Raw genomic sequence first — 16,847 nt, forward strand, 5'->3', positions numbered from 1 at the left:
TCGGTTCATTAGCGCCTGATGGGGAGGCTGACTGCTGTGCTGTACACACAAGCAACCGGAAGTGAGACAACGTGTTCTCTCGAGACCACATCCGGCGGCAGGGCGGCACATCGAAACAGTGTTGGCCGACAGTCGCGTCTGTATGCTACCACTGTCCCGCTGCAAGCTTCCGACTAAATACTTCGACGTTCAGAGTCTGAAGTGAAAGTCGGACAACAGTGCTACATTCTTCTTGCTACGTCACACACACACACACACACACACAGGGGGGGACAGGGATCGGAGCTCTACTTTACTTCAAAGTCGCCGCAACTGATCGGCCGTGTAGGCTTGTGCTTAATTAGGCATCGCGCGTGTGGCGCAGCGGAAGTACAGCCTCGGTACCAGACGGAGGAGAGCAGCTTCACGTCCCGACCGGGTGGACCCCAGAGCCAGTCTCGTCGTTACGGAGCAGAGAAAGCTCTTACACGTGCCGAGAATCGAACCGGGGCCGTCCAGCCCGTAGCCAGTCGCTGTACCGACTGAGCTACCCCTTTTCCCCTGTTTCCCCACAAACCGCTATGAGCCAAACAAATCCCGGCTGGGTGGGCTGACCTCTCAGCACGAACACATCTCTGCTTGCAGCTTATTCTCCTACCCTCAAGATGGATGCACCAGACTACACGGCGCCTCTCAAACTCAACATCCTTCTCGTTAAGGAAGTGCCTCGCTTGCTTCCTCACGGGAGAACGGGTGACGTCACGACGCGAGGCGAGGCCTCATTTGCGGCGATGTTCTGAGGACCAGAACTGACGCTTGTTCCGTGAAATGGCAACCCGCGAACGCTTGGGGTGGGGAGATTTCTCGAGCAGCTGAGCGACTGTCAGTGTGACGAGGGGTCCTCAACGTCTTACAGAGGTCACATGCACACTGTGCGACTAGTTTTTCCAGCAGCATACTGAGTACAGCTTAGTAATGAGTAGGGACCAATAATAACGCGCCTGCCCGCAGCCAGTCTCAAGTGATCAATACTTCGCGCACTGAGCTGCTCTTACGGAGTGGACTGCCTCCTCCAGAACTGCACGGGGCTCGAACTGACTGCCTCTGAGGAAGCGTCTTCCGCGAAGCGCTCTGTTCTTCCGCTGTCAGTGATCGTTTCTAATCGCTGCATTTCAGTTCTTCAGAGCGGGTAGCGTAGTAGATTGAGGCACTATGCTACAAGCCGGAAGGTCGCGGGTTCGATTCCCGATGAGGTCATAGGATTTTTCAATTGACCTAACCCTTCCAGCCGCACTATGGCCCTGGAGTCGACTCGGCCTCTAACAGAAATGAGTTGAATTAATTAATTAATTAATTTTCCTGGGGGCAAAGGGAGGCGGCGCGTAAAGCCGACAACCTTACCGCCATCTGTGAGACGACTCTCTAGAAAATGTGGGAACCTCAACATCTCACAGCCCTATGGGCCTCCACGGCCCGTTAGAGGGATAGCTTTCACAGAGCGGCGATTCTGATGGGATGTAATGCCGTGCAGTCCGGTAGAAGTTTAGAGAGCTTTCGGAGGAAAGTGTTGCCTCCATCTACCGAGTAGACCACAGAGCAGGCAAATTCTGGGTTCCTTCGCCCTCAGCGGCTTGGCTTACCCCCTTTCGGACTTTTGAAAATATCACATTGAAAACATAAGGAAGGAAATGCACCAACTGTGGCCAGTGTCTCAAACGGCTTAAACTCCTGGCTTCCGGCAGGCCCTTCGAGCAGATCCTAGAGGTCACCACGACTGTGGACACTTCAACATAATTCGCCGTCTTGCGTCGCTGTTGTTTTAAGCTTTCCCAAACAAAATGTTTATATTACGGAGTTAGCAAGCGAGAGCTCTTCTCTGTAGCCTGATAAGAATTTTCCGATGTTTTGGAGAAACATGCCGCTTCCATTTGCAGGGTCGAATAAGTCAAACACTAAATCAGAATGAAGAAGAAAATAGGCTGAGCTCTTCATAATCACGTCAAACCGAACAAGTTAGGAAACATATGCGGATGGTTCCCAGCTTCCCCCGCCGTCCTGTATGCAGCATGAAGAGGCGCAGTCGGTGGGCAAGGCCCCAGGGGCAAGTGTGAGTGCACCCACTTGACTGGTTCTCAAAACAAGTGACACAAATTAAAATATCTTATTTAATTGTCTCGAAAACCGAAAGACGTACGGAGAAATTGTAACGGACGCAAAACGTGTCCTGCTCCTGTTTCCATCAGAGAACTGGAGCCGAGGTGGGCACAGACACGCGCGTGAGTCTTCACGTAAAGGCTCTGCTTTTGCTGCCAGATGTCTACCAAAAAATGTGTTTCTCCGACAACCTTTAGAGAAAATCGTGAATTCGTCAGTAATTCCGACAGACAGACAGAGACAGAGAGAATTAGGGGCGCGTTTCCACACCTCTGCTTTCGGGCCGGTCCGAAACTGCGAATGTCCACCAACATACACAACTTTCGGGCGCTGCAGTATTTTCAGCTCAGAACCACGACAGGGCGATACCGAGCTTAGCGGAGGGTACGGCGTACTGTGTATAGTGAACAATGCATTGCGAAGGATGTGGAAGGAAGAGGTCCTGCCACAGTCGAGGTACTACACCACCATTTGACTCGACGGACTGAGGAAACCCACGAAAAGCCTCAGTCAGGACAGTCGGTGAGGGTCCAGGCCGAGACTCGAACCCAGTGTCTATGGAACACAAGTGTGGAGCTTACCGCGACAGCGACCGCAGCTATGTCTCGGAACTATCTAATCCTCTCTTTGCTCAAGATATTAATATCTCGGAAGATAAAGCAACATCACACACGGGCGGGTCAGGGGGCTAAACCCACAATGTAATTAGTATCATTAGGTTCGAGTACAGAGAGAGTGTGGGGGGGGGGACATTTCGAGGCGACGTCACGTGGTGTCAAGCTGGACTCACATCTAGGAGCCCCGGAACGATCGCAAACCCAAATAATATTTAGAATTTCAGTTCGAACCGCACAAGCAACAGAGACTGCATAATGCAGAGTTTTAGTGTGTTCAGTCCGTACCTCACAGGAAACACATTACGTCTCCGCTACAGAGCCCAACCGGTTAATGCTGTTTGGGGATACAGTCGCTGTTTATTTTGAGAACCATATGGAACACATAAATACACTGTGTGGGCAGAATGCAGAGACTATATATAAGAATTCAGTCCGTACCTGGCAGGAAACACGTCTCCGCTAGAAAGCCCAACCGGTTAATGCTGTTTATTGTGGGAACCATACGGAACACATTAGGAGCTGGGATAGTTCAGTCTATATATCGACGGCCTGGACGTCCCGGGTTCGATTTCCATTAGGGGCAAAATTTTTCTCTTCTCCAAAGCGTCCAGGCCGACTCTGGGGTTTACCCGTCCTCCTATCCAACTGGTACCGCGGGCGATTTCCCGGGGGGTAAGGCAGCCGGGGCGTGAAGTTGACCACTCACCTCCAGCTAATTCAAAAGCGAAGAAAGGTGAACCCATGCCTTCAGGGTATAGCGCTTAATTAACTGGGACAATTTTACCTTTCCCTTTCTTATCATACGGAACAGATGAATATAGAGCCCAGTGGTAGACTCGTCTGGAAAAGGTACTAAACGTTTGGGTTGCATGAATTGGGCAGCTGATAGCCCGGAAGGAATCTGCTACAGGAACCGATTACTGTGGGGGCAACTTTAGGGGAAGAGCCGTGCTGCGTGTTCACGTGACCTCCGACATGGAGATTGGTTCCCACCGCGTTCTCACGTTGCGGGTTCGTTACGTCACCACTAGATTCCATTTTCAGTAGAAAATCGCCATACCTGACATCTCGTGCGGTACACTGGGCTTTCCTTCCGTGAGATTGCCTACTCGAGGCGCGAACGAGGGACCCTCACAAGGCGCAATTCAATGCAGGACGGCGTGTGTGTGTGTGTGTGTGGACTCTCTACAAACAACTCCAACATGCCTACACACAAGTCTACTCCCCGCTCCCGAACTAACTACTATCTACTGCAGCAATTCTACTTGTCACATACCGTGCCTCGCCCCTTGCCGCGGCCGCGTCTACCCTCTCCTCTGACGTAGCTACCCTCCGACGTATAAAGGTGCTGAAAAAGGGCCCAAAATAAACAAAACTTGCTACAAATAAAAACAATCATTAAGCTAAACAAGTAAATGGACACCGAGTGGTACAGTCTGTGTTTCTAGACCTGGTCCCCGGTACAGGTTCTGCATACGTTACAACAGTGTGTCATCCCCTGCGCATTGCAGCTGCAACCACTGCCACAAGCCAGTTGCACGGGGGTTGAATAGCAGAAATCACAGCACCTCTAGCGGGAATCGAATACAGGTTATCAGGACTATGAAAAGGCAGCATGTAAAGTTGTCCCTGTGTTTAATTAAGTACCACAGCATGAAGGAGTATGGGGGACTGGAGGTATAACTTAGCACATTATTAATATCGGTATTGGATGTGGATGGTCAGCTTCACGCCCCGGCTGCTTTACCTTCGGGGACTGTTGGATAGATCACTGTGTCTGCCCCAGAGACGGTCACGGATACTACGGACTAGGGCAATAACTTCGGCCGTCCAGTCCATAATCTAGCTAGATGCCATACCGACTGAGGTACGAAACACAGGTAGATCATAAGTGACCACTTTCCTGATAAGGGAACCCGACGTTTAGGCGCCGCTGAAGCCAAACTTCTTCGACAATTCTTTCTTCAAGGTGGCAAACATCAGGACACAAGCTAAACGTTCTTTACTGAGAACTCGTGTCTCCACTGGTGCCACGTCACCCCCCCCCCGGGGGATTAGAGGGGTCAGCCACTGGGCCANGAGCCAACCGAAAGGGGTAGTCCAGTCAGTTACGCTCCTGCATTGCAAGCCGCAGGACCCGGCTTCATAGCCCGACCCGTAGACTGGCTGTCCTAACTGAGGCGTTTTGTGGATTTTCTAGCTCGTTCCGGCTAAATGCCTACCTAATACTTCCAAATAGGCCACGGCCGCCTCTTCCGACATTCTTTGCAACTCATTCACTAATCATCTTACCACTTGGCGCTGTATACAGTCTGGGCTACTGACAGCGTTGTTAAGGAAATGCATTGTGCTACAGCACTGAAAGGGGCTCTGGGGTGTCAAATGTCTCAATTTGTGAAGAACGCTAACAACGGACGGCATCTTCGCTACATGTATTCCTCGCTCTATACATGCAACTTTTTAAAAAGAAGTGTTTCGTACTGAGCCCTCACCTTAACTCCAAAAGTCGCCACCGGAACCGCCACTTTCCGTGCATCCAGATGTTGCGTTTCTACTCTGTCCTGCCACCTAACGTCCATGCGTAGAACTCTGTAGCTAGTTTCAAATGCGCATGAGCAGAGAAATGGCGTACTCTGAATCATAAAAGGAAATCGATTTTTTCTACTCTCCCCTCCGGCCTTCCAACTTGAACCGTGTGCCCGTACAGCGTTGGCTTTAAAATTAAATTATCGGTACGCGAGGGTAGCAATAACTATTTTTACGACCAAAAACCTGGGGTCATATCATTTTACTGGGAAAACGGAGGCTGCGAACATACCAGCCATTTTTACAATTCGATTATATTGGCTTGTTTTCGCTACGGGTATCACAAACAGTTTCGTCATGTCGCTGTTTTCCTTAGTCACGCGGGACGGACCCGTGCCGGACAGGGCAGTCCGAATGGCGAACAGGGACATTTCGCGCGGCAGAGGCGAACAGTACAAGGCAAACATGACAAGAGCCTGGAGCATCTCAACTCCTGTTTCTCCATATCAGAATTCGACGAGCACCCGTTCTTCGCCCGGGATATAGTCGCTTCTCTTGTCAATATCACACAAGGCATAGCAGCTGGAATTTCAAAGAAGGAACAACATTAACATCTGGAAATTAACGTAAAGTTGAGGTTCTCACAGCGGTTTCTAGGACGGGTTCCGTTTTCTGGAATATAACGCCTTGTAGCACGTTGAAAATCAACGGACGTTTCGGAGGAACATATCGCCTCCATCTTCAGGGCCGAATAATAAGCCAAACAAGAACCGAGCATGAAGCAGGGTGAAAGCTGTGCTGGTTTCTTGCTTGGCTTACCCTTCGTCACTGAAAAGGGAAGCGATATGTTCCACCGAAACGTCGGCTAACTTTCGATGTACTACACTGCGGTACATAAGAGACGATAGGTAAAAGTTAATATATTGTTGTCTTCGACGTTATGACACCGTGTAGTCTGGTAGGCGTGCACCAAAATTTCATAGGAGTATTTTTGGCTCCATCAGCAGCTTAAATCACCTTTACCCTGAAGATGGAAGTAATGTATTCATCTGAAACGATCTACTCTTCGAACCAGTATACACGTACATCCGAATTTCCCCCCGGCCGACGAACGCTGAAACTGAAATCAGTAACTTTCTAATGATGACGTCACAGTCCACGCCATTAACTGGCAATGACGCAACCTCTGTCCTGCAGAAGGTGGTGCATAACTGCGACCCGTAAGTGAAGACAGGAGACCGGGGCGGCCGCGACATTGCGGAGGGGGAGGGTGGGGTAAAGTAAAATAGCCAGTGCCAATTAAGCAGAAACCTTTGTATGTTCAGCATGTAAGAAAACGATTTGAAATTATTTTAATTTGCGTTATCAACAATCAGCATATTTCCTTCGGTACACAATTTGTATGTACTTACTTACTTACTTACTCATTGAGCTGAGCCCTTCTGGAGGAGCCGCCAATTCTGCAGCTACTCAAGAATTTCCCAGCATTTTATGGAACCCGAAGGTTCATCACCGTGTTCACAAGAGCCCTCCACTGGGCCCTATCCTGAGCCAAATCTACCCAATCCATCCTATCCTATCCATCTAAGATCCATTGTAATATTGTCCACCCACCTACGCCTTGGTCTTCCCTGTGGTTTCTTTCCTTCTGGCTTTCCCACAAATATCCTATACGCATTCCTCGTCTCCCCCATTCGTGCTACATGACCTGCCCACCTCATCCCCCTTGACTTGATCACTCTAATTATACCTGGAGAAGAGTACAAGTTATGAAGCTCCTCATTATGCAGTTTTCTCCAATCTCCCGTCACTTCATCTCTCTTCGGTCCAAATATTCTCCTCAACACCCTGTTCTCAAACACCCTCAGTCTATGTTCCTCCCTTAATGTCAGAGACCAAGTTTCACACTCATACAGAACCACAGACAAAATTATAGTTTTGCATATTCTAATTTTTATGTTTTAGACAGACGAAAAGACAAAAGGTTCTGGACTGAACGGTAGCAAGCATTACATGAGTTCAGTCTCCTCTTAATTTCCTCCTGAATCAGGTTTCGATCTGTTATCGTTGTTCCCAAATACCTGAACTGTGCCACATTTTCAAAACATCTACACACAATTTGTTCCGAGGCCTTACACTCTGATAATGCGTACCAACGTCTCGACGAAACGTACTGCATACTTCTGAGGAGTAAATTTCTCCAGACTATACGGCGTCACAATACACTGTGCCCAAAATATTCGCCAGGTTTTGTGTCACGAACAGACAGTTACTGCCACGGGAAGAGAAGCGGAGACCTCGTTCAACACGCGCTTGCCTCACTGAGTGACGGAGCTACGAGACGAAAGGGGGCTTCCCCAAAGCAGGGCCTGGAGTTGAACCCTCCGGCACAGGTCACGGCCCGGTGGTGGGCTTTTGTTACCGCGGTACTGAATATTTCGGGGCATTAAGCGCGGGTGACTATCAGCTTATCGATACAGACCGTTAGTTACGTGAATGTTCGCGCCTGTGGAGCAAGTCCTGCCAGGTGCTGTCTTGTTTCCGGCAACAGACGCACAGACCGATAACACTTGGCCACGTCGGATGTCCTTATCAGGATATGAACTCAAGACACAGCAACATCCGGAGCGGTCAGCGTGCAACTGCAGGCGAAGTAACAATGTTTTGCCCTGTGTTACTTTTGTATGGGTGTGGAACTTGGTCTCTCCCCCCACGAAAGGAACACAGACAAAGGGCGCTTGAGAACAGGGTGTCCGCAGCCTAACGGGGAAGAAATGGCACGAACAAGCAAGTGACATCCTCCATCAAATGTTATGATGGGATGGGCAGGGCGTATAACACGCATGGGAGAGATGAAACATGCGTGAAAGAATTATAAGCGGAAGACTTGTGGAAGGGAACCTGTAAGTGGAACAGGTGGGAAGCCGAGGCGTGGATTCATCTGGCGCACTATTGTGAGAACATCAGGAGCAGCGCGTGGCCCGACTGCGTGCTGCGTGGACAGCCCTGCCGCGAGCCGACAGCTGTTCGGCCTCGTGTCTGCCAGCTTCGAGTTTGATTTGTTGTTCACGCAACTTGCCGTGAGGTAAGAAGCCCACTGCTTCACGTGGTGTCCGTCCATCCATTCATGCCTGTAGCGCACACAGCAAATGGTTCATTAGGGTCCTGACTTCGTCGCGCCGTAAGTATACAGCGTGTAGCGTCGGTACCAGCGTCCTCCACAGCACAGACGTCACGCACTTCATCCCTATTTACACTCTTTTTAAGAAGAAATCGCTTTCATACCCTGAAGATGGAAGCACCATTTTCCTCAGAAACGTCGCTACCTACACGGCGACGCATCCCGCAACGCCGTAACCTAAAATCAGATATTTCGAATAAACAAGTCGGCCTACATAAAAATATAACTTTACTGGCTGTTCCTTGCCTAACAGAGAGCTCGCGAGTTAACATAAAATTCATTTACCAATATGTACGGTAGTCACGACTGTTGTTATTGCGGTATACTGGGTTTCTTGCTTGCCTTACTCTTCAACCTGAACATGGAGGCGGTATGTTCCTCCAAAACGTCTGGGCACAGCCCATGAGACCACTGTGAAAACCGCAATTTCAGCATTGATAGATTTTCCTGATGCGACTGAAACCCGCATTCCCAGTTCTTTTAATTCGCGGGTTCGATTCCAGACGACGTCATTGCATTTTCCATTTGACCTAATCCTTCCAGCCGCACTATGGCCCTGGGATGGACTCAGCCTTTAACAGAAATGAGTACCAGGAATATATCTGGGAGTAAAGGACGGCCGGCGCATAAGGCTGACAAGCTCACCTCCATCTGTGAGCCTCACGTCTCACTGTTCACGTATGAGCCAGCTGCTGTGAACTGCGACGCTGACACGGAAAGTCAGCATATCCCGAGGGAAGAGCTGCTACTTCCGGCTGTCAGCAAACAAAATTGTTTCAGTTCCTGCGACCCTCTTATACAGTCTGACACAACCAAGTGACTGGCTACGAGCTGGATAATCGGGCTTCAATTCCCAGCGCCCCCTTCATATGGGCCCCTTTCAAGATGCTTCAGAATTAGGATCAAACGAAAGTAAAACGTCCAGTCAGACGTCTGCTCCTGTTATGACCAGCAAACTGCACCAGGTTGCATGGTGTCCCGTGGTGCAGGGGCGCCGCAGCAACTTCTCCGGCTCTGCTGCTCTGCAGGCAGTCTACTCGCATGGTTGCAGGCAGTAAGTCGGAACGGTTTGTCAGGATCCACACTCTGTAGTGTTGGGTGGCGCAACGAATGATACATTCCAGAGGGGTTAGGAGGAAGCGGTCGTGGCCTACTCGAGGTACTCTCCCAACAAAGGCGTTACCACTAGGTCAATCAGCCTGTGAACAACAAACTGGTCGCATGAGACCAGCCGACAGGATCTCCCAACTCGAGATACCGTACGATCCGCAAACAAAGGTTTCCATTTAATGAATCGCCGAAATTTGCATCCGCTGATCCCCAACATTGGGGCAGGACTCCTTTCTCAAGGACAGAGAACTCGTCACCAGAATGCAGGGCAAAATCATGACATAAGGATGGGTAACAGATGTTTTGAAAATGTGGCACAGTTCAGATATTTGGGAACAACGATAACAGATCGAAACCTGATTCAGGGGGAAATTAAGAGGAGATTGAACTCAGGTAATGCTTGCTACCGTTCATTCCAGAACCTTTTGTCTTCTCGTCTGCTGTCCAAAAACGTAAAAATTAGAATAAACGAAACTATAATTTTGCCTGTGGTTCTGTATGGGTGTGAAACTTGGTTCTGACATTAAGGGAGGAACACAGACTGAGGGTGTTTGAGGAGAATATTTGGACCGAAGAGAGATGAAGTGACAGGAGGCTGGAGAAAACCGCATAATGAGGAGCTTCATAACTTGTACTCTTTCTTCTCCAAGTATAATTAGAATGATCAAGTCAAGGAGGATGAGGTGGGCAGGGCACGTAGCACGAATGGGGGAGAAGAGGAATGCATATAGGATATTGGTGGGAAAGCCAGAAGGAAAGAGACCACTAGGAAGACTAAGAGGTAGGTGGGTGGACAATATTAAAATGGATCTTAGAGAGATAGGATGAAGTGGTATGGATTGGATTAATCTCGTTCAGGATAGGGCCCGTTGGAGGGCTCTTGTGGATAGGGTAATGAACCTTCGGGTTCCATAAACTGCTGGGAAGTTCTTGAGTAGCTGAGCGACTGGCGGCTTCTCGAGAAGGGCTCAGCTCCCTTCAGTTAGTTAGGGCAGTATGCTTCTGTCTCCCGTTCCTGTGGCCACGACCAGTAAGCACAGGGAAGAGGGAGACTTGCTTCCACGGGTTCAAAGCGACCGCTATGAGGGTTCGGCGCCGTTTATGTAACGACGCTGCTGGTCGCTCAGGCCATGTGACGTCGTGGCAGAACTAACGGCTCTATCCTGGTGCCTGTCCCGAGATTCTAACTGGACCCCTGGCAAGTGCAAGTGGCAAGCGATACTCGATCCATTGGAGCATGAGGGGGGGGGGCGTTCATTTACCGGAGTGGAGCAGTTTCAGTGTTTCTGTCCGTCCGCTTGATGAAATCCCCGGAGGAAGACGAACAAAGTTTTGCGCATAGCGGCACGGTTAACTTCACATCTGAGGGCGTGGATGTAAGACGCCATGAATTCTTACCCTCGGAACTGACGGACTGCAATGGTTCACATATCTGCCACAGGAACATTACGGTATTCTGGGATGTGACGCCGTGCAGTCTGATAGAGAGAATGTAGTTCACAATGTTTCAGATACATGGAAATCAATCCAACAACTCCCTGCATGGCAAGGCTTATACTGCATGCACAACACATGTGACGTGCACGTTGCAGCAGCACGGTGCGGAAGGCTCAAATCCAGACCTTCCCTCCTCCGTCTCTGCAGGATATCTTTACCTGCCACATCTTTCCCAGTTCAGTAATCATTCTACCATTCGACGCTATATAGCCTAAACTACCATCAGCGTCATTAAATAAACAATTTTCTGGATTTCGGGTATTCGCGGAGATCACTCTGAAGATTGTCTTCTAGATTGAAACGTCATCTATTTTGGAGAAAAGCCGAAGTTTCGGAGCAAGGTATAGCTTCCATCTTCAGCGTCGAATCTCAACCTGTCGCCTGCTCATTGATAATTTCTTACTTGGCTTACTCTCCCACCCTGAAGATGGAGATATATTCCTCCGAAACGTCGGGTTTTCTCCAAGAGCCCAGAATGCCGCAACCTCCAATAAACACACAGACAACCTTTACTCGTGTTATTAGAGCTACACAGAAGCTCGCGTTTCGTTAAATCTATTCAAAACTCCTTGATCCACTCAAGCAAATGCTGGGCCTGGGAGAGAGGAAGTGCCAGGAGGGGGGGGAGAAAATTACATAATGAGAAGCTTCATTATGTGTCACCTTCTATAGACATTGTAGGGTGATAAAATTTCAGAGGACCAGATGGGCGGAGAGTATAGCACGCACTGGAGATGAGAAATGCATACACAAATTTTAACCCCAAAACCTGAAGAAACAGATGGAGAATAATATTAAAATGAATCTTAAACGAGTAGGGTACAAGGGTGTGGACTTGATTCAACTGGCTCACGATACGGACCACGTGTCACAATGTGCGGAGATTTCCTGACAAGCCGAAACCCGAGATTTCATTACCACGTTCACAAAAGCCTGCCACTGTACTGCATTCTGCGCCACATCCATGCGCAATACTTCTATAACACCCCTATTAATATTATCTTGCCAGTGCTGTATTCCTTTCGCGACTTCTTAAGGCCGCTGCTTCCCGCGGAGCGCCTACTGAATTCCGTGTGTACGCGTGACGAACCTGAGAACGGAGCCATGTGCCGGGAGGTTGGCAGAACCAAATTCCAGTTACAACAGGGACAACATGGAGATCGGCGCGTCTCTTGCCTCTATATCGGAGGGACGATGTACATTCGGTGGGCCCTAGGCAGCAGCAACGTAAACATTTCGGGAAGTGTATCTCGGTTTGGTGCGTGTCACGAACCTAACTCACATATCAGAAGTTCTCAAGCGATCACTATTAAAATGTGACGCCAAGTACTTTGGTATGTACACATCGACTTCCTGCCTCTATCTTCAGGGTAAAAGAGGTAAAAGGCCCCTCCGATGCATTAGTACACATCAGCCAAGCTACACGGCGTCACATCCCAGAAGATCGTAACGCCAGTCTCACGCGGGAGACCAACGGTAAAGTTCACATGGAACTTTGGGCAGCCCTGAGGGAGCATATTGGTTGCACCTGGACTCTGCATTCGTCACCCGCCATCCGGCTGCATCCCTTACACTACTCTCTGTCTCGCAAACATCTGCTTGCCAAACCAATTCGAATCACTTTGACAACAATCTGCCTCTACTGTGACGCTGTCTCGGCCTTGCAGCTGAAGTAACTAACAAACGAACGTGTCGTGTGTTGGCATACAGTATAAAACGAGAAAATGTCAGACAGTGGAAAGGTAAATTTATTTAGTCCGCGAATCTCAAGTTTGATGTGTGATTCACTTCCGCGTCAGTTCTTAAATTACAGTAGGATTTCATCATTTTCTTCTGTCTTTAGTAGCTATTTCTACATTGAAAGGAACGCATAACAGAGAGGTCCGCCGTTAAGCATACGACAGCACAGGGTATGCTACATGTGCCCCCAGCAGGATTCCTACTTCACACAAAGAGCAAATCGAACTCAAACATCCTCCTCAGTTTGGAAAAAGAAAATGGTTCTCCTTGTCTGTCAAGTCCACGCCACAATTGCACTGCACTGTAAACTGACACTCGATCATATAAGTATAACCTCACAGGAAACACATTACGTCTCCGCTACAGAGCCCAACCGGTTAATGCTGTTTGGGGAAACAGTCGCTGTTTATTGTGAGAACCGTACGGAACACACAAATACGCTGTGTGGGCAAAATGCATACTTTATATATGAATTCAGTTCGTACCTCACAGGAAACACATTACGTCTCCGCTACAGAGCCCAACCGGTTAATGCTGTTTGGGGAAACAGTCGCTGTTTATTGTGAGAACCGTACGGAACACACAAATGCACTGTGTGGACAGAATGCAGACTTTATATATGAATTCAGTTCGTACCTCACAGGAAACACATTACATCTCCGCTACAGAGCCCAACCGGTTAATGCTGTTTGGGGAAACAGTCGCGGTTTATTGTGAGAACCATACGGAACACACAAATACGCTGTGTGGGCAGAATGCTGAGACTTTATATATGAATTCAGCTCGTACCTCACAGGAAACACATTACGTCTCCGTTACAAAGACCAGCCGGTTAATGCTGTTTGGGGAAACAGTCGCTGTTTATTGTGAGAACCATACAGAACACAAACACACTATGTGAGCCAAATACAGTCATAGATGGCAAAGTATGTGGTACGTATAGTTGCCATTGTTGACTTCACAATACGCGAAAACATTCCGGACAGTACGGGGAGATTCAAGTTCCTGAATCAGTGCGTCCAACTTCCACGCACTGCCGTACATTGCACCTCTCGCACTTCTCCACGAGACAAAAGGAACCAGTCGGATTATGAGAAATTATGACGGCTTAAGCTGGTCCTAAGGAACCCCAGGCAACAGAGCCCCTTGCGATTCGTGAAACCGACAGCCGACACTGGCCCCTCCCCAAGGCAAGGAACCATGCGCAGATCCACAGACACCAGGTCCGTCACGACAATTTTAATATTATCTTCCCAGCATTGCTTAGATACCTGGTATTCACGAGGCGTCGGTTGAATTCTCCGTCCGGGCACCGACTATTCTTACTGAGGATTTTCGTGATTATCCTCAGTCTCTCTAAGCAAATGCCAGGTCGTGCTTTAAACGTTATCTCGACCGCATCGCCTCTAATTCATTCGCCGCCGTACAGTCTGAGTACTGATGGAGTCTATCCGACCGTAATCCTGTATCCGTTTCTTACGTGTCAGCCCGGTGCACATCACGTGACGGGCGTCACTTGGGCCTGTTTGTATATGTAAGCACACGGGAGGGCGTGCATCTGTGTGGAAATGGTCAGGACGAAGAGCAGCCACGAACCCATGTGTCAGTGTCACCAGACATAACAACGGCCCGGTTCCTTCCCGTTTCACAGAACGGGCGGATGTGATGCTGAGGCCAGTCCGTAACCCCAGCGCGCAGTGCATTTCTTGCCAGAAGCAGCAGACCAAGGACGGGGACTCAAGAAAACGTACACAACATAAAAACGAATTCCATTACCTTTCGTCAAGGCACTATGCTACAAGCTGGAAGATCGCGGCTTCGAATACGGAAAATGTCATTGGACTTTTCAGTTGTCCTAATCCTTTCAATGAGCCGGGGTAGCGAAGTTGGTATAGTGACTGGCTACGGGACGGAAGATTGAGAGGTCGGAGTTCGAGTCCCGGTAGGGTCAAGAATTTTCACTCTTTCATGTCGTCCAGACCGGCTCTGGGGTCCACACAACCTCTTATACAATGGGTACCGGGGGCTCTTTCCCAGGAGGTAAAGTGACCGGGGGGTCAAGCTCCACTCATGTCCAATTAGTGCCGAGTTCAAGAAAATGTGGATCTATATATCCACTCCCCCATACGTCTTCATGGCGTACTGCTTAATGAGTTAAGCACAGGGACAACTTTACATTTTACCTAATCCTTCCAGCCGCACTATGGCCCTGGGGTCGATTCAGCCTCTAACAGAAATGAATACTAGGACGACCGGCGCGTGAGGCTGAGGCGATTGTCTAGAAAATGTGGGAACCTCGACGTCTCACAGCCCTTTGGACCTCCACAGCCTCTTACAGGGACAACTCATTCAATAAAGCTCTGGGGCCCACCCAGCCACCTCTCCACTAGCTAACGGGGGCTCCTTCCTCAAGGGAGAGCAGCCAAGCTCGCCTGCATACACTGCCGAGGTTAAGAATGTGTGGAGTTGTACCTCCACACCCCCAAATGTTTTTTTTTATGATTAGGTGATTAATGAAGCTGCAGAGTTTGTGACATTTCCTTCATACACTCAGCGTTTATTGGAATGCAGCGCAACACTGTTCACCGTCCGTAGAAAGTCCACAGCGTACATTTTGGACAAGGGGCAGGACCTACGTTATACTGAAGGAAAATCTGATTGGAGGAGAAGAAAAAAGAAGGATGGTGGTTTAACGTATCGAATCGGAACATTTCAATATTTTCATGTAAGTTTAAAACATAGGTATATTGATACTGAAGAAATGGTTTCGTATTGAACACGGATAGCAATCATCGGCATTGACATCGGCTTTCCACGTCTTAGGCCTCGTGTCTGTCGTGATGTAATGTCAGCATTTGTAAGGTCTGCCCAAAGATCTTCTCTCTTGTGTTTGCTATCGCAATATTTGGAAGAGTCTACTGATGGATATCATTTGTGTTAGATCTGCAACTTCCTGATTGACTACCAAATTTCTGCTGGCCCTCATCAGCACAGATTCTTGGTTCCCAGTTCCAGAGGACTCATGATCATATTTTATTGTCTGATGGCTCTGGGAGCCTTCTTGACTCATCTGCAACTTTCTTACAATTGAAGTTCGTATAAATATCATAAAGAATTCGGTCCGTAAATCACAGGAAACACATTACGTCTCCGCTACAGAGCCCAACCGGTTAATGCTGTTTAGGGAAACAGTAGCTGTTTATTGTGAGAACCATATGGAACACACAAATACACTGTGTGGGACAGAATGCAGAGACTTTTTATATATAAGAATTCAGTCCGTACCTCACAGGAAACACATTACGTCTCCACTACAGAGCCCAACCGGTTAATGCTGTTTGCGGAAACAGTAGCTGTTTATTGTGAGAACCATATGGAACACACAAATACACTGTGTGGGAAGAATGCAGACTTTATATGTGAATTCAGTCCGTACCTCACAGGAAACACATTACGTCTCCACAACAAAGCCCAACCGGTTAATGCTGTTTGGGGAAACAGTCGCTCTTTATTTTAAGAATCTTAAGGAACACATAAATACACTCTGCGGGCAGAATCCAGAGTTTCTGAACGTCAAATAAACTGGTACAGTTACCGCGGCGTTATAAAGCATTAATTAAACGTCATAATATTTCAGATTAATTTGCATTAAATGAGCCATACTTTCTTATACAAGGCAGAGACAGTAACAGTCTGGATTGGAACCAAGTACCTCATGAACCAATGACGCCAGCGTCCCTTTGTTCCAGTTGTTACAGTTGAAATGTTTGCATGTACGAAATATAACGAGCAGTTCTTTGTAATTCGGTCAGCTTCATGCACTACTGAACACCAAACGCGCAGGGCGCATGGAACACACACACGAAAACGTTGGTGACAGTTTATCTAATTACAGCGACTTTTCATACCAACTAGACTGACTGCGTGACTCAATCCCATCTGCGCATGCGCTACAGTCTCTAGTCACGTTTCTCGATCTACTTTACCTCCGGAGAGTGACTTTAACAGTTTGAAACCTCAAATCCATCTAAACTACATATACA

The 16,847-nt window shown here is 48.5% G+C and overlaps 1 protein-coding gene across 1 annotated transcript in view; it reads right to left on the minus strand.

Moving 5' to 3' along the window:
- Positions 1-16,847, minus strand: part of LOC111872603 (DNA N6-methyl adenine demethylase) — a 130,121-nt gene that overhangs the window by 60,001 nt on the left and 53,273 nt on the right. The window contains exon 3 of the mRNA XM_033754761.1: positions 4,027-4,098. Coding sequence (XP_033610652.1) covers positions 4,027-4,098 — 72 coding nt within the window. The remainder of the gene's footprint in view (positions 1-4,026; positions 4,099-16,847) is intronic.

The sequence above is a fragment of the Cryptotermes secundus genome, unplaced genomic scaffold (genome assembly GCF_002891405.2).
Source record: "Cryptotermes secundus unplaced genomic scaffold, Csec_1.0 scaffold1928, whole genome shotgun sequence".
Classification (NCBI taxonomy): Eukaryota; Metazoa; Arthropoda; class Insecta; order Blattodea; family Kalotermitidae; genus Cryptotermes; species Cryptotermes secundus.